Source organism: Micropterus salmoides, unplaced genomic scaffold (genome assembly GCF_014851395.1).
Source record: "Micropterus salmoides isolate LMB-PRFRI ecotype aquatic unplaced genomic scaffold, ASM1485139v1 Ms_hic_scaffold_4, whole genome shotgun sequence".
Taxonomy (NCBI): Eukaryota; Metazoa; Chordata; class Actinopteri; order Centrarchiformes; family Centrarchidae; genus Micropterus; species Micropterus salmoides.
Genome location: NW_024043372.1, coordinates 34164056 through 34186385, shown reverse-complemented (window position 1 = coordinate 34186385; position 22330 = coordinate 34164056). Strand labels below are relative to the sequence as shown.

Sequence of the window (22330 nt, the reverse complement as noted above, 5' to 3'; positions counted from 1 at the left end):
TACACCCGATCCGCAGATAACTGCACATCAGTAGAATACAACTATGCGGTTGCCTATGCAGCGCATCTTACCATCAGAATAATGTGCCCATTAAATAGCAGTTAAAGTAACTAAAAAGTAACACAAAAGTAGTGTAAAGCATTACAATTTGGAGACAGTAATGTTGTACTATAATTAATTACTCTCAAAAGACAGTAACTAGTAATCTATAAGGTATTACATTTTGGAAGTAACTTGCCCAACACTGGTCTTGAGGTCTTCCCCAAGAAAATCTGAGCATTAAACACTTATTTTCCTGTATTCTGGAGACATTTTTTGCTCCAATTTACAGTGGAAATGTCTTTTTTTATATTCAGCTGGCAGGTGACAATTCACAAATATAAAAATATAAAATGCAGTAATCAGTAGCTTGTTTATTTTTAGCTTAAGTTACTTTGTGGACAATGGACATTTGTTTCTTCTATAATTAAATTGCATTGCATGTTTTCTTATTGTGCAAACCTTTCTCAAATCATTTTTTATTTATTAACATTTCTTGGTGAAAGCTTTTTTTCAGAACATTTTTGTGCTTTCAAAAAGTGATGCGGAAAAAAACAGCCATTTCAAAATGTGGTGAGGACATGTCCCCAGTGTAAATGACACCTATAATCTGTGCTGAAGTCTGCACAGTTCAACCCTCTTTTCTCAAAACACAGTATCCTGCAATTACTATACTGTGGTTGAATTAGGTTTGCTTGGAGTATCATGCTTAAGAAAACATTATATTCTTTCTATTTATTGAAGCATTCATTATTCCCAAGGTACAATACTATGCTAAAAAAATACCAACTTAGTTGTCATAGCCCTATAATGGGAAAGTGCTTTCTATACTGCAAATAAATAAAAATAAAAGACAACTCAATCAGATTTACTAGTGTGGTGTTTCATTTGCAAAAACAAGAGGACAAGACGAATCATCTTTACATGACAGTATTAATAATTTCAGTGTAAGTTAATGGTACATACTCAAGATCTAATGTGGTACTTAAATAGCCAACATACTTTAGACATATTTTTCTGAAATAAATTTAAGATTGAGGAAAGTATGTTTTAAGTAGTTATTAGCTAAAAATGTATCCGTATTTAAGTATCTGAAATGGCACTATTCACTCAGATAAACAAAGTGTCATTTTGTTAGTGTAATTTCTTTTAATTTATTTGTGTATACACTTTATATTCTGTGCAATACCATATTCCAGTGAAGAAGAACTTCCACTTAGATGTCATAACTCCATTCTAAAATACAAAACTACAAAAATCATGTCTTTGCTATAGAAACTTGTGGAAACTAATCTTTCCCGCTAATTTGTTTTTTTTTTTAGTTCTGAGGGAATATTTATAAAAAAAAACTGTATGGTGTTGTACACTGGTGATTAAGTGGGATTTGTTGCACTTTCAGGATGAGGATCCTAGTATACTTACTGCACACTCCACTGCACACTCTGTGGTACAGGAGAAATCTCTGAGACCATTCCTACAAAGACTCCCAGTCAGGTGCATGAATCACACAAGCTTAAACACACACTGATTAAAGGTTTCAATGTGAACATTTTATTGAGTCTTCTTGTCATCTCACAGAGATATCTTATTGTATTAATACAATGGTATTACATTACTTGAGAAACAAATTGCAGATTCAGTTAAAGAAGCAGATTAATCATAAATAAAAGAGGGAACAAATTCATAAATACAAATTTTAGACATCATAACGAGATATTCCAGCAAATAAAAAAAAAAACTGTAAATAAAATAAGGATTTAAAGATTATGGTACTTGAACAGCACAAAATAAATCCTTCAAAGCAACATGGACAAGATTTTCTATATATAATGCAATATAATAAATGTTTTAGCAATTCAGTCATCAAAATAAAAAATAATGCATAAAACTAAACATGAGGGAAATATATATATACTTTAAGTATGTCATTTCAACAAGCAACTCTTGTTCAGGACAAAATGTATGTGTTATTGTCTCCTACGCTTATGTTCATCTACAACTATTTTGTATCAGGGAAATATTTCTAGGATTACATGTAATAATGCATTAATGCAGCTTATGTTCATCATATGCTAAATGTAAATCATCTGGATCTGTACTGTAATATGATATCCTACAGCGTACTTAAGTACAGCTAAGGTATGTTAATTAGCAAGATATGAAGGATGTTATGCAAAAATGTTGGACAACTGGATGTTGTTCATGTTGGATCAAGTCTGTTCAAACTGAGCATGACTGAAAACCTTCAAAGACAAACGTTTCTTTGATCAAGTCATACATGTGCAACAAGATGAGATCCACTTGGTTATGGTGGATGCTAATGTTTGTGTTTTATGAAAAGCACACTAAATGGACAAAGCAAAATGAGGTGACAACAAACGAGAGGTTCAGGAGATCTGTTATACTTAGTTATCTTTCAGTTTTGGGGGTGTGATACATGGTAAGTGTAGTAATGCCATCATTTCATCTCCCTTGCAATAAATCCCTTCATCTTATCTGGATTGGCATCTGTTCTCAACATGTGACATGTTTAAGCAGCACAAATCAACACAGGCTGCCATAACTCTGTGGATGAAAAGAGTGTGCTATTAAAGTGTTAATCCTCAAGATTGTTCCTTTTAATGGATCTGGCGACACCTCTGGTGACTGGAGGTCACATCAGGTTGCACATGTAACCTAAATGGTTATAAATATATATTTGAATGATATGTACAGTTATAACCCCAAACAAACTAGCATGGGCAGCATTGTTAGCTAATATAGGGAGCTTCTCCTTAACATACGGCCTTGCTCTAAGTGGTTATTTTGACTTGTCATAGTAGGAAAAGCACAGGTGTTATTAATAACAAGCAATGTAATTCAAATTAATTCCTTCTCCTCCCCTGTTAGCCATTGCTTAATATGGGAGGGGGTCTGCAACACCACTTAGCCCCCACTTATAATGCTGTCCTTTCATCACTTCCCAGGAAACTAAAGCACCGTTCACTTTTGGCCTCAGGTGAGGATGCAAACGGTGGTCGTTCAGACTAGGCCTTGGTTGGCTCCAACAACTATAACGACTGTGGTTAAAACAACCAGGAGCACTAACAAACCAGCGGTATCGATGACCCCACGGAGGTTAAATAATCCCTACCAGTTATGCCCCATCCACACAAGTACGTTTTCGTTTTAAAACGCAGACCTTTTGCCCCATTTTCATCTCGCATCCAGACTAAGTCCGAACACCTAAAACCGAACGTTTGAAAACACTGCTTAGGTCGTTTTCGTTTTAAAACTCTGGGTTAGTGTTTTAGTGCGGACAGGTGAAACGGAAGACTTTTAAAACAATGACACAGACGCTCACGTTTGGCTCTCTGACTGAGTCTTATAAGTCATACAAAGCAAAAACACAACACTATTGTTTTGGTATTTTTATTAAAATATTTTGTACTGTGAAAATAACACTTATAGTGCATGTCGCCGTATTTACTTCGTTTTCCGCTGCCACAGTCGCTTTGTACTTTCAGTAACAGTTCCAGCTCATTGTTGGTGCAAATGCAAAAAAAACCTCTTGTGTGGTTCTTTGTCTGTATTACTTTATTCTTTCGCCAAATCTTCTGCAACTGCAGAAGACCATCAGAGCAGACCATCTGCTTCCTGTTTACACCGGCACGCGCATGCCACCAGAGATCAACTCTGAAACGCAGCTAAAACGCTGGTGTGGACAGAGATTGTTTTTGTTTTAAAACAAAAACGTAGTAGTGTGGATGTGGCCTTAGTCAGAACTGACAAAGTCTATTGGTCAAGAGACGAAACATCTTCAAGTATCTGCAACCAAGTACAGTTGCTCTTGACTTTAACCTTCCTTGGATAATATAACCTGGATGGCTGAGAACCTTCAGAGACAAATTAATGATGGCTTTGTTCTATTTAGGCGTGTAAGCAAACAATGCCATTGAGCCAATATGCAGGGCTGGATTGAAAATCTACAGTAGATGAAACGCAGTCATTTTTTTAAATTTTTGACTTCTGAAGGGGTTGTGACAGAAAAAGTATGAAAACCACTGGGCTCAAGGCTAAATTAGCCGCTACTAGCACAACACACCCTGACTCCAGCAATTTTATAGGAGTGCAATGCTAAGTCAGTGGAGTACAATTTTAAGGCAAAAACTGCCGTTTGTTTGGGGGTTAGAATAAGGAGCCGAGCTTAGTTAACTCAGGAACAAAGTAAGCAAACTGTGATGTGCTTGTAGGTTATTTAGTGAGAGGTAGGCCTACTAGCCAATAAATAACTTTTAAGTTGAGGCAAGATAGGTGGAAACAGACAGTGGAATTTGGAAACATGAACCGGTGCTCAGGTTCAGTTCAAAATTAATGAATTTTCATTTTTATCAAATGCAGGATTGAAGTGGTCCTGAAAATAAGCAGATGAAAATGTTTTGTAACAGTGCTGTTGCCTATGAGTAACGGTGCAGCCACAGATTTGTGGGCATTTGAAAACGCTTCTATCATCCAGTTTTGGTTTGCAAACCAGCTGTTGATAAACTCTCTAGTTATCTGCTTATTCCACAAATCTGTATAAAAGAATCGTAAACTAAATTCATTCTAATGTCCAGAGCTAAATATAAAGGCATTAGAACCTACAAAATGAACATAGAACATACAAAAAACATAACACAGCAAATCTTCATTGGTTCTGGACACACATATCCTTTTGAGTTAAGACCTAGGAAGAAAAGAAAAGAAATATTAACCATGCATACAGCATATGCATATACCATGCAACACAGCATATTGGGCTTGTAATAAAATAGCACATAGATGGTACAAAACGTTGCATTACAAATTACATTTGAAAAATTTGAAAATACAGCATGTACATTTTTTTATTATCTGCATCTGGGTGCAGATGGGCATCAAGGTACACACGATGATAGGTTATCTCGCTGATTTTTCGCGAACACCTAAATCCACGGGGCAGACAGTGTCATCAAGTTGCTGTAATGTCACATACAGGCCAAATGCCACCAAAACCTAGTGCATCTATTGGAGTTCATATGTACATGTGTCATCTAGATTTGGCTGCAATCTCACTTTTTCACTACATCATATAACAAATTTCATGAATATTAGATGAAATTTGTATTGTTGTGGTGAACAACAAGTTTTGCCATGGGCCATGTAAAAAAAAACACCACAGCCCATGGCAGAACGTTTTGCCCAAGGTCACTGATTTTTTTTTTAGATTGGACTGAAAACACAGAGTTCACTATGAATGTTTTGTTGTCTCATCTTCCTAGTCTGGTGTAGTCTTATTGCAATTTCTATGTGTATTCTGAAAGCCTTGTTCAAGCTATGGAAAAGCTGATAAATAGTATCTGTCACACAGGGGATTAGTTACAGAGAGTGCACCCATCCCAATGCTTTTCTGCTTAATTCCAGCTCTAATCATTTGCATGCTGGAGAGTATTTGAAACTTACTGGACATCTTTGGTATGCAGATGGGGTCACTGCTGGTGCCATCGCCCCCTTCAGTCAGTGCTTTTATCTCAATAAGGTAGTCCTCTCCAGAGGGAATCTGCAGCTCCACACTGGTCTTATTGGTTTCCAATACAGTAGTCCTGCCATGCCAGTTCTGACGATGTACAACCTGGAGGAGAGTGTGGATCCTACGGTCAACATTTCATTCTTCATCCATAACAGTCAGAAATAACCATCACGACCCTTTAGCAATGAGATGCATGACTTCATTCAATGTCAGTGTATGAAAAACAAAGCATAAACAATGGTCCCTTTCTCGCATTTGAAATTTCAGAGAAGGTAATGAATTCCAAATGCCTTGCGAGTTGCTGGTTTGGTCTGATGAGTGAAGGTGAAGGAACATAGGCTTTTCAAAACATGACTTCAGATGTCCTTTTTGCATATTTCGTCATGTATGCAGATCTTCATCAGAATGCAGCAATATTTTATTTCAATATTGCCTCTGCAACTATTTCTGTCTACATGCACTGCTCGCTCCCTTACAGAGCTTCACAAAAGTTGTCATTAAATTACTAGGTCTGCATAGCATTCGAGACTCTATCTCTCTCTCTATATGTATATATTACGACAAAAACCAAAAAGGAATGCCAAGCGGATCATATATGATTCATTGTTGTACTGGTTGGAAAAAGCTGAATTCCTTCTGTGGCATGGCACCTTTGATTTTATCACCTGGAACAGATCTTTTAATTTTGAAAAGCCAGACAGGGCCAATCCATAATGCAACACTGGGCGCTGAGGTCTATCTTTCCACTGCAATGAGAAAGCCATTTATTGGGATGACAGCTGCTGAGGCTCTATTTGTTTCCCCAGTTCTGGAGTTTCTGCTATTACTCTGACAAACTCACCTTGTATCCTGTCACCTCAGACTCATTTTCCATTGCCTTGACATGCTCCCAATTTAGAAAGATCTTAGAGTTGGTCAGGTTCCACTCGATATTCCCTGGAGGCTGACTTGGAGCTGCAAGATATGTAATTATACAGACACATGGTTCACAGATGAATGCACACACCAATGTCATCAATAGTGTTCTCTAAACTAATTCTGCAGTAATCATCTGGTGTTGCAGCAGAATGCATTTCATAATATATATTCTATCTATTTGGATCACACTGGAGAAAAATAGAGGTCAAGAAAAATAGACAATGCACACTTTTTAATTACCTTTTCATTTATGTGTGTGAAAACACAGCTAACAAGGATGAAATGAAAAGTTCACTCTGAAGCAGCAGAAAAGTATTTATGGTATTATATTTCAGTGAACAGCTTCAGTGGTTGAGAATGGTTCTGATTTAGGTGGTATGGCTGCTTTTTTATTCAATTTATTAGTGCAAAACAACAGACTGACAACAATTACAACTATAACAACGTCATGAAATGCAAAAAAGGCCTAACAGAAAACAACATAGAATATGACACGAAATTGTAAGATAGCTGAAGTAGACAGAGGAATTGACATGCTTACTTGAGACTAGTCCAACCATGGGGAAGATAATAAATAATTGAATAAAATTAATGAATGAATGAATAAATAATGTATTGGATTGAAGGACTGGCCTCAGATTTGAAATTGCACTGAACCGAACCCATCCTTTAATGATTTCTGTTCTTTACACACAGTTCTCTTTAGTTTTCACACAACTATCGCATACATGATTTGCAAAACATTTAGCACAAGACTAGACACTGAGTGCAGATTCAAGCCAATTTATGTTGTATTGACTCATATGGGAATATAATATGGAGTCACAGTTTACAGTGGGTTGAAGCATTTAATGGGTTGAAGTGTCAGTTGCGTTACATTTCTGAAATAGTTTGAAGTGCAAGTTGAAGCTTAAGCATACGAAGAAGCTGAGGTGTCATTTCTGTTAGAGCTGAAAGAATGTGAAATCTCAGTTTAATTACGCACGTAGACAGTTTATTATAGTATGTAAATATGGAAAGTAGGTGAAGTAACAGTGGAGGGATAAGAGCTGAAGCAGGTGAACTGTCACCTGAAACTGAAAGCAGTTGGACTGAACTAAGCTTGGCATCCTGCAAACTAAACTTAAACTAAGCATTTTCAAAAAATAAACTAAACTAACAAACCCACATTAAAAACTAATTAAACTAAACTGAAACTGAAAACAAAAAGTCAAAATGAAATAAAAATAAAAACTAATGAAAAATCCAAAACTATGATAACCTTGGTAAATAGTGCACAGGCCTTTCAATTCAAGGGTTGTGACTTTGGTTCCCTCTTGTGCAAAAATACTTTTTTTTCCCTCTTCAACACATTAACAATAAAGAGACTGTTTCATATGCTCATATTAAAGCATGTGCTGGAGTGTGTGTGTCCCGGCGATTGATCCACATCCATCAACCTATGGACGCTTTTTTTCATTTCCCCAGCATCTCCAGGCGGAGAAAACTCCTGCGCTTCTCATTTCATCTCATGTTTCTTGACGGCTATTTTAGAGGTGCGTTAAACAAGCCACAGACTTTTTGAATGTCTTGCAGACCTTTTCAAAGTAAAAGCTCTCAATTCAACTCAAAATAAAACAAAAAACTTTCTCACGCTTTTATTTTGTAGGCACAGTTAAGAGGAAGTGATTATGTAAGTAAATGTTGCTGTCTCGACTGAGATCTATAAGTATTTATTTATTTATGTATTCATTTATTTATTTGGCCCTCGGGCCGCCTATTGCCGACTGCTGCTCTTGGTGAAACCAATGTGAGACAGACATTTCGAACAAAAAGCAAGGGAGGCGTCAAATTGGCCCCTGTACAACTGCACTAGTTGAACTCACCGTATTGTTTAGGAAGTGCAAGTAAGTCAAAGAAAAAGGTAAAGGTTTGAGTAAAAGGCTGTCAAAGAGAAAATAAAGAACATTTTGTGTCCTGTGTGTGTGTGTGTGTGGACTCACGTGGTTTCTTGGTGGTGATGTTAAGAGCAGGGCTGCAGGGTCCAAGTCCAGCACTGTTTTGGGCTCTGACTGAGATCAGATAGACTGCGCTGCCCTTCAAGCCAGAAAGCAGAGCTGTGGTGTTGATAACACTCACTCTCTCTGCTTCACTCTGCAGAGATCCTTTCTCCCAAAAGAGAACCTGGACCAAAGACACATGGCTTACACAGAGCTACAATATTATTCTAGTATTATTCTTCTCATTTTGGGACTTCTGTTTTCACTTAACTCAAGTTTGGGTTATTTAGATTTAAGTTGTAATATGCTGGAGCAGTGATTCTACAGGACCTAACTTTAAATATGTATATGTAATATGTTAATATGATCAGCTACTGTAGGTCCTGCGCAGTCCAACCCACATTTTAAACTACCAAGTGATAGTGTATCTGACAATCAGCAATACCAAAAGCAACACTGGGAGTGAGGAGTACAAGGATAAGGACCTTGTCAGAATCTGTATTCATAGGGAGATCATTTATGACCCTAACACGAGACAGGAAAACCAGACAGTCCAACAGATGGTTTGAGAGTAGGTACTTATTCAATTGGCTGCACACGGGTTTTCACAGATCTTGCTAGGGAAAGGCAGATTAGCGACAGAGCCTGGAGTTGCTGATAACAGATGCATCTAGGATGTTTTTTTTCCCCCCACCAGCAATTTAATTGTAGCAGTTTTCCCAACACTTGGGAAAATACCTAAAATACCTGAGCAAAAGAAGTTTTCAGCTTTTAACACCACCTCTGCTGAGAATATAAACATATGCTCAAAGAAGGATGAAAGAGAGCGATCTAAGGAGACTTAAGCTGCCATGCTGTATCTTAAAGTCTTATTATGGAGACAGTGGCAGGAAAGTGCATCATACCACCAGGTACTGAACCTGGTTTCGAATAGTCTAAAAAAGAATGTCATAACTGTAAGTGCCCATAATTTTACTGAATGGGCGAATGTTTTTATAATGTGCATAAAAACCCCCAACATTGTCAGATATTTTTCTGGGTGTCTTTCCTCCCATGGCTCAAGTCCCACATGATAACATACGTGTCATTATGCCCACTGGTATACCATCCCTTTTTCTGCACCAATGTCTGCAGAAATGTCTTTATTTATGTAAAGGGTCATTCAAGCAACAGGTGACAATTAAAAATATAAAAATCATCATCATGATTGTACCATCAATCAGTATTTTTTTTAACTTGGACTGACCAGTAGAGTAATTATCCAGTACTGGAAACTCTGGGGAAAGAGTGGTGATATATGAGCCAAATAAATACACCCCTCCATTCAGTGCTCCTTCAGAAGCTTCGCCCCTGAAACTCAGGGAACATGTTGCCAAGGCAATGGCACTAACGATTGGGCTAGCTGGTCAAAACAGAAATATTGCAGAATCCTGAGCAACTGCTGCCTGAGGGTATGTTAAGGGTAAGGTAAGAGTAGCTTAGCCTATGCATACGCAACATTATCGCTAGTAACTTCAACAGTAACTCTACCATCATTGATACATGGAGTAAGGTTGTTTATTACAAATTCTAAAAGAATAAGGAAGAAAATAACAAGTCAGGGTTATATCTCTGACATTATTGAGATTTTCTTGTTACTATGGTGTAATTCAACGGAGGAGCACATAAGCGGGACGAGTAACGTTACACAGACAATGATGTGTAATTCCAAGGGAAAGAATGTGAGGTGAATGGCTCATCATGGGCGAGGCTGTGGAAGAGGGGGAATAGCAGGCACGGGTATGAACGCCCCCGGTTGCTGATGGGCTGCAATAGTGCTGTGTGGCAATTTAAGCTTATATCAGATAAATAAAGGAACATGTACATTGTGACAATTTGAATTAATATCTACCCACATGCTGAAGAACCACTTGTCAGTTTAAGCTGGTCCACCCAGCTTAAAAAATAATGTCATGTTTAATAGTGTAAATCCTACACTGAGATAATAAAATATTTAATACAGTTTGTGTTTGTCTCTTATCTTTCTTTCTTTCTTTATAAGTTATTCAAAAGCATTTATATTGTTACGGAGCTTTATTTTTATATTGGAGCCAACTTTTTTAAATGTGTTTCCCTATGTTTAGCATTAATATTTATGCACACATCAGGTACAATGCTTTTCTAGCTCCCAAAATTGTCATCATGGTGTTCCAAACCTCTGTCTCATAACAAGGTGTGCGCCAAACACTTGACCTCAAAGCGTCTCAGTGGAGGTCAGACACCTGGGCATACCCTACCATGTAAAATATCTGGGGTTTAGAAGAGAATGTTATTTTTATCTAGGTTTTTGCACGGCCAAATCCCAGAGAGAGTTTGTTGTAGAGAATAGTGATTTTAATTTTTTGAATAGCAGCTCTCAGACAGCCTTGGTATTGAGGTCTTTTGGAGACTGGAACAGCTGCCAACAGACCTCTTCATCCCCTAGATTAGCTTGCGAAAAATCTGCCGCTCCAACACCTGCAGTATTTTAAAGTCAGAATATTTCTGCATTGTTGCCATCTTCTGTTATTTTTAAATGAATGCCAGCTTAATGTACTGTCAATTGTTCAGGGATTAATGTTGAGTCCTTGTTTGAATATTCCTTGAAGCACTATTATTTCAACTTTTCTTTTTCATACCTCATATGCAATGATCTTTGCACTGTTGGACCTGGGGGGAATTGGCTCCCAGTACACCTCAATCTCAGAAGCTGACACAGCACGGGCCCATACTTTTGATGGCGCGTCAGAGGGCTCTAAATAGGAGAGATTATGAATTATGCATATTTGCAATTAAGAGTGAAAGCATACATTGTTTTGAAATACAGGTGACTATGTCACCTTCTTCTGCTGAAAACACTCTGACGACACGGCTGAATATTCCCTCTCCCATGCTGTTATAGACTCCCACTTTCACTTCAAACTGAGACAGGGGTGCAATGCTGTCATTTCTGTAAATATATCTCGACGCATCAGGTGAAGCCAGCACTGTCTGGATCCAGGTGCTGCTGCCAATTGGACGGAAAGCCACAACATAGCCAAAGTCCTCTCCGCTCTGCTGTTCTTCTGGAACTGGCTGAGATAGGGACAGAAAAGTTACGCCTTTGACCCAAACAACTGTGAGCAGGAATTTAATTAGGCTGTTGTAAAAAAGTAAAGTAGAAATAGTGTTTTATGTCTAACAAACTATTCTGCACATACAGCATCTTTTTTGTGCTTTGAACTGCGTCCAAAAAATGTAAAGTTGTCACCTATTCTAGATTTACGCATATGAAATTTGCACTAGCTCCGTATCTCCATTTTGATTTACACAACAGGGGCAGTCAGCAGGCAGCAAATCAGAAAAGCTCTGCCTTTAATTGAAAGCCTTTGCTCTGTAGCCAGACCACTGCAGACACAGTAACTCTGCCAGAAGTCCATTCTCGTCAAAAGATCCAAAGAATCCTCTGTCACAATGAATGCCCACTGAAAAATGCCCATGATCCTCTTACCTCCCACATGATGACAAGTTCTCCTCGAGCTCCTCCGCCTCCACTCACATTAACTGGTGCAACCTTGGGAACTAAACAGGCACAAAGGAAACTTAATCATCCCTCAGTTTGGACTGTCATGTCTAAGGCAGGTGCAGAGGATTCCGTTAAACCACGTAGCTTTGAATGAGATGACAGCCACTCTGTAAAGCTTCTTATTTACACAAAATGGGTAATCACACAGCAGAGGACTTAAGTTTTTGTTGACAGTGGCATCACCATTCATGTCAGCCCAATGGGCCAACTGGAAACTAGTTTGATTGTGATTCAACCAGCAGGATGGAATTACTCAGCTGAAAATAGACGCTTTCATGTAGTTGCTTCATGACATGTGTGGATAGGTCACATTTTCTGTTGATGCAACTATTAATTAATCATGGCACAAGTTCCAGAGTGCTAACACACAAGCTTAGTGTTTTTCCTTAAAAGTGTTATTAAATGTCCACTTAGTGGCATAAAAAGCGGACAACAGATTTGAAATGAGTAGCATCACACAGAGCACTGAAGGAAACTGTTAAATTCCATTTTCCTAGTGGGACAGATTAATTTATTATGAAGAGTATAACAAATTGAGAGGATACCTGCTGCTTTGGTTCGAATCTGTTTTGATGGTGTGCTTGGTTCTCCAACACCAACACTGTTGATTGCCACCACCCTGAATTCATAATCCACCCAGGGGTTCAAATCTTTCACTGTTGCATGCATCATCTGTCCAGGCACAGAATCAGGAACTAGGATGAAAGAATTTAGAATTGAGATGTGTTTTGTCTTTTATTATTGCAGTCATATTTCACATTTTGTCTTCAACAAATATAAAAACATTTCATAAACCAGTGAAGTAAATCAAAATGAAACGGTGACATATGTAAATCTTTTAATACTGTTCCAATTACAGAGCTCTACACGTTCTTTAATTTCTGTGGATATTGCACATCAATGCCTCCATCTCACAATGCAATTTTACACATAAATGAAATTATATAATAAGCTGTTAGATGAGGTCGCTACAGTTAACACTGCTGACATTACTGAGCAAAACATCTTCCTTTAATCGGCTTGTTATGTTTTAAACCAGCGTCTTTCAGATATTGTAATATTAAATATAACAGAGATGAGGTTTCGGAAGGATGAAGTTAATGTAAATATGAGGGAGGCATTTAACTTAATCAACCTCTAATGATTATTTCTGCCAAATGTTCTGGTAAGTAGTATGGAGTATGCGAAATATGAAGGAAAGGCTGATATCTTCTCATACTGACTTTATATAACCAAGTAAGTTAAAGGAGCCCTATTATACAGCTTTTCCAGTCCTATATTGTAGGTCTGACTCCTGTACGGCAGCTATGCATATATTTTTTTCTTATACTGACTCTTCATGTAGGCGTTCATTTCAGTCTCTGTCTGAACAAGCTGTAAATGCTCCTGTCTCTTTAAGCCCCCCCCCCAAAGTCTACTGTCTTCTGATTGGATAAGACCTGAAGCATGTTACCAGGCTGTTGTTGGTGCTGGGTGGAACAGGCAGACGAGCTTTGCCTTGCCATTAGTGTGGGAGTACATGACCATATATGGAACACCGGCTTGGTCTGCCTCAGTAATACATAGAAAGGAGCCGTTGGTAGAAAAAGCAGTTGTTCAAAACAGAGCGTTCTGAACTGGAGGAAACCTGAGGTTTTTGCTCACAGTGATTTCTTATAAATGCTTTAACCTCATTTTATGAAACTTTGGCCATGTTTTACATGGACATCCAACACTATAACATTGTAGATAAGTGATAAAATGTGCAAAAGTATAATAGGTCTCCTTTAAAAATCCAAACTTTGCTTGTGATGTGCATACAACTTAAAGAGTAATTTGGGTATTTTTAAACCTGGGCCCTATTTTACATACATATTTCAGTGCGGTATATGGCTTCAGGAGGCAGCCGCCGGCTGCAGTGGCTGCAACATATTGCGTCGTCGCAATTGTGCCCATTAAAATTGTGTCCACAAAAAATGCTTCTTTTTGCCACTGACAGACTCAGACTGTTATACGAGGTGTCGGACAACATCATGGAAGTGACTCCCTGTGACACCCTTCGCTTTTAACAGGAAACAGAAGTCTCACTCAAGGACAATTCTCGCTGTGAAATCTCATGAGTTGTTGCAGGAAGACGACAGTGGAAGCGAGGTGCAGCAGTTTGTTGCATTGGAGTACTGTTAAGAAATGAAGTTAACAGTTTCTCTATGTCCCCTCCCTCGTTTCCACCGACATATTGTCCTTGAGTGAGACTTCTGAGAAAATAACCCAGAGAAAAAAATCCTGTCATCAGGGTTATCTCAGGAAGACTGTGTTGTGTACTTGGGGAGTGGAGTTTGAAAGACGTGGACATAGCACAGGCAGGGAGGCTCTAAAAAAAGACACCAGGATCCAGTGTTTTTGGAACATGACCGCTCAGTAAACAGCTTGCAAAGTTTTTATAGGATGTCAATAATAGAATGATCTCTCAGCTTTTCTCTGTTACAAGCAATGCATCTGAGAAAGAGAGGAGCATCTAAATGACAATAAAATCACATATTACAGGGTAATTCCTCAGTACTGACTAATTGAGAAAAAAATGTTTGATGGTGGGGCATCTGTTACCTGTTCTCACAGTCTGCCACCCTATAGAGAAGGGGGTCCTGGCCTGCACCATATACATGGTAATAGGACTGCGGTTGTCTGGTCCAGAGCCCCAGGACAGTTGCACAGTGGTGTCTGTAATGTCAGTCACCACCAGGCCCTCCGGGGCACCAGGAGGTCCTGAACATCCAGAAACAAGGACAGACAACCTGCATCAATGTCAATCAGCAGCCAAAAGAAATGAAATGGCTCCAGGTAAGCATGCCAGATCCCACCCAGGTGTTAAGTTATTCATAACTCAGCTAACAACCTCAATTTACAGCTAATGGAGATATAAGTGGTTGCCCAAACTAGACAACCAAAAGACGAGAGATCATCATTTAACAATAGCACAGAGAGACAATTAATGACCATGGATTTGGAAAAACAAGGAAGCATTTTCCATTGGGATCTCACTGAAATTAGTGAAAGCAGCAGCATGAGATCAAACAAACAGGCTGGGACTTGGATGACTGACAAGAGATTTCCTGCTAAGCTCACAAATCTGCAAAAGTAGCACTGAGCCTCAGCGGGACAAGCTGCTGCTAGAAGAAGATCACTGGGTATCAACAATGGTTGGATTCAGATTATGCATACAGAAACATACAATCCGTATGTAAAAGCTACAGACTCTTGATGTCATGCTTTGCAAATCTGAACGTCCCAGACAACAGTATTATTCTACTGCTTGGTGAGGCCAGCCTGGACTTTCCTCACCATGTGGTTATATATTTCCGTCATAGGTGTGACTGACACAATAGTGTGACTGGCTGAGAACATAATACTTAATCACCACAACCCTCCACTTTCTATCCCATGATCCTTTTGGAGCATACTGAGGTCCACTGTGCCTTTCTGAAAGAAACCAGAAGGTGTCCTTGAATGTGGGAGTTGTCTATGCATACGTGACCTCCTCCTTTCAGGTCTTTGTGATTACAACAAAAGTCAAAATATTGTATGAGCCATTAAAATCCTACCATTTAACTTGAGGATATCAGTGTCCTCAGTCTTTTAATGGGTAAAAAAAACCATTTGATTGGTAATGATCAATTTCAAATTCAAAAGTCACAGTGTATGAGAGCAACAGGCTGTGCCTTGCACTCTTGTGGGTGGTGTTTCTAATATGAATTGTCTGTTTGATCTATTACATATCCCGTAAACAAGGCTATTATTTTTGTCTTTGCTAAAACAAAATGGAGTAGACTAGTGAGCCGTGATGAGAAAATCATCATGACACCACATCACCTGATAAGTAAAGTGTGAACACATTATAGAATCAACACCATAGATTTAAAAAACTGAGTAAAGTCAGATGTTTGTTGATTATAGTCAGAATTAATGTATTTTTCCATCCACTACTGTTGTGCAAATATTAGGAGTTGGGGGAATTAAGATAAACTTTTGATGGTGCTTAGTCAGGTGCCATTAAACCACAGGAGGAAATCTGGCCCCAACAAGATAATTAAAAGAGCAAAGGTGAAAAACCATCTAGAAAACATGACAGAAATATGGCATTTCTGTTTGTGTTTTGTAGTGATTTGGAGATTGTTAAAGACCACTGCTCCAATTTTTCTTACTGAGTTTGTTTACAACGCACTTTGTCACATTTTCTGTGATATTTTGACTTTTTGATTATTTTCTGGCATTTCCACTCAAATTTTTATAAATAAATTTAAAATACTACAAAAGCCTTGAGAGAAAAACATTCTGGTGATCCATTTTCTAAGTCTGATCTAAATAGTTGTTTTCACCCGACTTGAGAACAGGTGAAAAAATGTTTTTTCCACAATATTATTTCTAAATTCCTTTTAAAAATGTTTACCCATGAAAACCGGAGTCAGATTAGTACTGATTAAAATGCATTTCTAGCCAAAAGAGCCAAAATTACAGTAATGTTTTATAATGTGTTAACACACAATATATGTAGTTTACGTTTAGAGTTCAAGGAAAAATTGAACATGAATGCTTTTAGTCTTATTATTATATATATTATATTACTTGCATTTGGTAGTGGTGCACTTCAGCTCAGTGTTTACAACAACAAACCGGTTTTCATAGATGAAAAACTTGTTACTTGTTCTTAAGTCAAAAACTTGAAAATGGATCATCAGGAATAAACAGAAGTGACAGCTATTACACTAATGTTAAACAAGTAATAGGTAAATTGTAACCTTTTTGAGTAAGGATCACATAATACTAGAGGTGTGACGAGACACTTAACCCATGAGACGAGACAAGATTCGCGATTGGGTTCACGAGATCAACACAAGACGAGATTTTCACACTATTTTTAAGAAATCTTTAAGGCTGAATTATCAGAAAATTGTGAGCATTAAACACTTTATTTCCTGCATTCTGCACCAGTTTATGGTGATTTTTTATTTTATTTATATAAAGAGAAACACAAAATTCAGGTGACAGGTGATGATTCAAAATCTATAACCTAAGTATAACAGAATATAATTCAGTACAGCTCTAAGTCATTCTGTGCTCCTTTCAGATCTGTTTCTGCTGTAGATCACCTTATTTAATTTATTTAACATCCCTGCTGATTTATGATTTAGTCTCATGGTCAAAAGTTTCTGCACATTCAGAATCTCTCCCATATATCAGTGTTCTCTGACATGTACAGAAAAAAGTCACAATGAGAATAACATCATTTGAAAAGAAGTCTGTCTGCACTTTACTTTGTGGTGCATGACGTTATTGATCCATTGGTAGGAACGTTATCCCCTTCAGACCGCTTGACCGACGCAGTTTGGGACTGCGTGTCGCATGTGAAACTCAAAGTAAATGAAACACTTGAGGCAGAAAGAAATCTCACCACAGATCCTTACACGTTAACTTCCTGTGCAGCTCACAGTCAGACCATGCTATGTCTCGGGTTACGTATGTAACCCTTGTTCCCCGAGAAGGGGAACGAGACACTGCATCGGTGACGACACTATGGGAATGCCTCTGGGCGTGGCAGGGCTGAACTATGAATGAAACTACTCCAATCCTATTGGTGTTACTAGAACGGTAGTGTGTGACGGCATAACCGGAGGGGGTATATAAGCATGCCGGCACATAGGACACATTAGCCCTTTCTATGAAGCAAGGCACTCCAGGCGGGGTGAGGTGTGGCGGACCGACGCAGTTCGAGTTCCCTCGAAGGGGAACGTCTCGGGTTACGTATGTAACCCTTGTTCCCTGAGAAGGGGAACGTGACGACACTATGGGAACGAGATACCCACTTAGGCCGCGCCGAAACCCCGCCTGCCCCCAGCGTGCAGAACCTGACGGCATGACTAGGAGGAGAGCGCATGGGTGCTGGGTGCAGAAGGAAGGTCCAAACTGTAAAACTGGATAAAAGTGTGAGGGGTGGCCCAGCCAGCCGCGTCACACAAATCCTGGAGTGGATTGCGAGGAGGGCCCTAGAAGCCGCCATGCCTCGAGTAGAGTGCGCCCTTACGGCCATAGGTGAAGGCAAACCGCGCACCTGATAGGCCAGGGAAATAGTCTGAACGATCCAGTTGCTGATGGTGTGTTTAGAAGCGGGGAGCCCAGCCTTGGGGGACCCGAAACACACCAGCAACTGGTCTGCTTTCCTCCACCGGGAAGACCTCAGAGTGTAAATACTCAGTGCTCTGACAGGGCAGAGCAGATGAAGTCTCCCGTCCTCCGCCGTCACATGAGGTGGGGGATGAAACGCCTGCAGCACCGTGGACCCTTAGGGACATAACCTGGACAAGGGTGCAGGATGGCCCTGACCCTCCCCGGGGCAAACTCCAGGCATCGGGGAGAAACCGAAAGTGCCTGGAGATCCCCCACCCTCCTCAGAGAGGTGATAGCGAGGAGAAAGGTCATCTTAAGGGTCAGGTGCTTGGCCTCAGCCGACTCCAGGGGTTCAAAGGGGCCTCAGCCAGCGCTAGCGAGGACCACTGCCAGGTCCCAGGTGGGAACCCTGGAACGAGTCACGGGTCTCATCCTCCGGGCTCCACGGAGGAAGCGCACAACCAGTGGAAGCTTCCCCAAGGTCCCATCACTCAGAGGGGCGTGGAATGCTGCAATGGCAGCCACATACACTTGTGGACAGGGAGAGGCCAGCGGAGAAATGGTGCTGGAGGAACTCCAGTATCACAATTACCGAGCAGGTAACTGGGTCCACCGCCCGTTCTTTGCACCAGGTGGTGAACACATTAGGCCGTACATCCTTCTCATGGACGGAGCTCTGGAACTGAGCAGCGTCTCGACTGCTCCTGTCGTCAGGCCCGCCTCTAGGAACTGCGCCCCCTCAGGGGCCAGACCCATAGCTGCCACAGGGCGGGGTGCGGGTGAAAGATCCGGCCCTCCGCCTGGGACAGTAGGTCTCTCCTCAGAGGGACCTGCCAGGGTGGGCCCTCGAGGAGCGATATTAAATCCGATATTAAGTCCATCGCTCTACGGAGCTCAGTCAGGTCCTCCTCAGAGGGACCTCCCCCTCCCCCACAGTCCCGAAGGATATCGGCCTGGTATGCCTGCAAGACAGCCATCGTGTGCAGTCTGGCACCAGCTCGACCCGCTGCCATGTAGGCCTTGCCCACCAAATCGGACGTCATCCGACACGGCTTGGTGGGGAGCGCTGGCGTCCGGAGGGATGAGGCGAGGTTGGGAGAGAGGTAGCTAGCCAGTGGATCCTCCACTCGAGGCATCGCTCCGTAGTCGTGCTGTCTGATCTCAGTCACGTTGCTGTAGTCCAGCCGGTGGGACGTAGAAAGCCGTGCAGAGAAGGGTTTGTTCCAGAGAAGGGTTTGGATCCGGATCGAGTTGTGTAGAAAAATGGTAGGGGCTGACGCGGGGTTGGCGCTCGGTGTTGCAGAAACCGCTCGTCTAGTTTGCTGCCCACCGATGGCTGCTGCACCGCCTCAATGTGCAGCTTGGCCACAACCCGCGTCACCACTTCTAACAACTCCTCGTATCCTGGCGAGGGCTGATGACGTTCCGTTTCCCCGAAGTCATTCTCCATGCTAAGCACATCTAGCTCCTCACAGCCAGATCGTGTCAGCCTCTCCGGACTCACCCCGCGAGTGGGAGAAACCGAGAAACGGGCTCCCGATCGGGGACGAAAGGAGGAGGATTCCGCGGACAAGGACCGGAAAAAGGCCTCAGCCGTTCCGGCACCCTCGGCGATCTGCGTTGCGATCCCTAGGATCGGAGCTGCCGCGACGCCTCAGCGACCGCGGGGCCTGTGCCATGGGGGGAGCGCATCCGACCATCCTCTAGTAAAAGAGCCGCTCGAGACCTCAGCACCCTCAGGGGCAGGGCCTCGCATGAGACGCACATCCCATGGGTATCACCTTCCGTGATGAAACGCTCACATGGAAAGACACACTGTCGGAATCGCTTCGACGTGTTCTGCTGCTCAGATAGGATTATGGAGCTTCCAAACATAGCCAGAGTGCCTGCTGAATAGAAAGAAGCTAATGTGTCCTATGTGCCGGCGTGCTTATATACCCCCTCCGGTTACGCCGTCACACACTATCGTTCTAGTAACACCAATAGGATTGGAGTAGTTTCATTCATAGTTCCCGTTCCCATAGCGTCGTCACCGACGCAGTTCGAGTTCCTTCGAAGGGGAACTCTACCAGCTACGTTACCACTCGTCACAGCTGTCTGGACCACTGACTGGACTCACAGTACGAACAAGTTCAGCTGTTTTACCTTACGAGAATTTTCATCATAATTTAATCTGGTGCGAGATCTCGTCACACCCCTACATTATACTCATCAATAACTGAAAAATGCCAGAAATATATATTATATATATTTATATAATACAAAATGATGTATCAAATTAAATGAATCACTGATGCTTAGTACAGTACATCCACCTCAAATATATTTATAAAGTTATGTAGTTTAAACATTAAATTTGTCCTCACAGAATATAGGTTGTTCATTTTTTAAAACTTACTTTAGACTGCGCTTTTGTTTTGAATAAAGCTGGACTCTGATCTTTTATAAAGCCCTGAAGCTTTTAGCGTCACTTACCTGTATCTCTTAAAGTTACTGATCACAGAGCCCATGGGTTAAAAACAGAATAATTCTGTAATTTCAAAACATTCTTGGTTGTCAATCTGAAAGTCTATTAAAGCTGTTTTTCTCTGAATCTCTGAAAACTGACAACTTGGTGATAAAGCTCTTATCTGACAGGAGTGAAATATGTGTGTGTTAATCCTAAGGAACACACTCACCCTGGAAAAAAAAAACAAGACATTGAAAACCTCCACAGAGACTTCTACAAAATAACAAGCACTGTAAGAAAGGAGGAAGAGACATACCTTTGACAATTAAGTCTGCTGCTGCTGAAACAGTGTCAACTTCAGAGTGTACCATACACACATACTTCCCAGAATGCTTTAGCTGAATGTTCCTCATCATCAGGTCACCTGCAAATCCCTAATGGCAATGACACATTTGTATAAAGCCTTGGAGAGGAAGAAATACACCAAAAGTAGCAAAGTTGAAATTTAAAAAAAGAAATACGGAAAACCTTCAGAACACATTCAGTTTCCACTCATATGAAGTAAATCTTACATATATAACAATAATTCACCCCAAGACTGCTAGAAAAATGACATGACAGTCTAGCAAAACAAATTAATTCAATGTTACACTGTAAGGACAGCTACACAAAACATGTTGTTTTGAAACTGTTTTTTTTTTCTTTGAATCAGTGTTTGTTTTGTTTATATGAATCCTTCCAGCTCAGATGAATGGCTCTACTAAGATATTTTTGCACTGTAGTGTTATGCACATACTGTACATGATTTTCAAAACAAAATACAGGGATTCAGAAATCTGTCCCTTTGTCTAAAAAGTGAAGGCAAGTTAAACAACTGTTGTGATTATGTTAACTGTGGGAATGTCAGGGTTGTACAACAACTTCAGTGGGACTGGTGTGTTCAACAAGGAGAGGCATACATTTTGTAATTACCAAAATTCAACACAAAACACATTTTTTGAGGGAGAAATCAATTGATTGGCTCATGTCACGTGATCACGTCCGGGCTGGAGAAATGTCTTTCCCGTTTACAGGTTCTCCCCTCAAACGCAATTCACAGTAACATCTGCGGGCATCTCTGATCTAAGTGTACACAGTTTCTGACACATGGGCTTAAAGGCAAACCCACCCTAAAACAAGAATCCCCCTGGTACCTTTATGTTCTCATTCAATCAGTTTGATCTGTGATTAATAGGATAGTTTGACATTGTGAGAAACACAGTTATTCACTTTCTTGCTGAGAATTCAATTGAGAAGAAGACTGATACCACTCTCATGTCTGTATGTTGTGGCGCTAGAGCCAGGACACAGTGAGCCTTGCTTAGCAAAAAGACTGGGGACCAGGCCTTGAAATCCATCATTTTAGGGGCAAGTTCACTTGGCCTTGGGTGCTTGGGTGTTTTTTGAGGGCAAAAGGTCAAATCCCAGTGCAGCATGGCTATCACCCCCCTCCCCAGGTAATTTTAAATTCATGGAAATTCTGAATTTCACTAATTAATGGTGATTAATTGATTAATTACTTTCAACTTTGTTAAACTTAAGTACTAACTTTTCAATAATCATAAAAATTCATACATAACAATGAGAAAGTTTACCTTTCCCACCTCAACAGGCTGTGATTGGTCAGTTCACGAAAAGTGACACTGACAAGAGCATCG

The 22330-nt window shown here is 40.5% G+C and overlaps 1 protein-coding gene across 1 annotated transcript in view; it reads right to left on the bottom strand.

Moving 5' to 3' along the window:
* Positions 1 to 1567: 1567 nt before the first annotated feature.
* Positions 1568 to 22330, bottom strand: part of LOC119886956 (contactin-4) — a 43322-nt gene continuing 22559 nt past the window's right edge. The window contains 10 exon segments of the mRNA XM_038697969.1: positions 1568 to 4744; positions 5500 to 5668; positions 6408 to 6520; positions 8467 to 8647; positions 11121 to 11236; positions 11322 to 11556; positions 11972 to 12042; positions 12592 to 12741; positions 14630 to 14788; positions 20950 to 21067. Coding sequence (XP_038553897.1) covers positions 4659 to 4744; positions 5500 to 5668; positions 6408 to 6520; positions 8467 to 8647; positions 11121 to 11236; positions 11322 to 11556; positions 11972 to 12042; positions 12592 to 12741; positions 14630 to 14788; positions 20950 to 21067 — 1398 coding nt within the window. The 3' untranslated portion in view covers positions 1568 to 4658.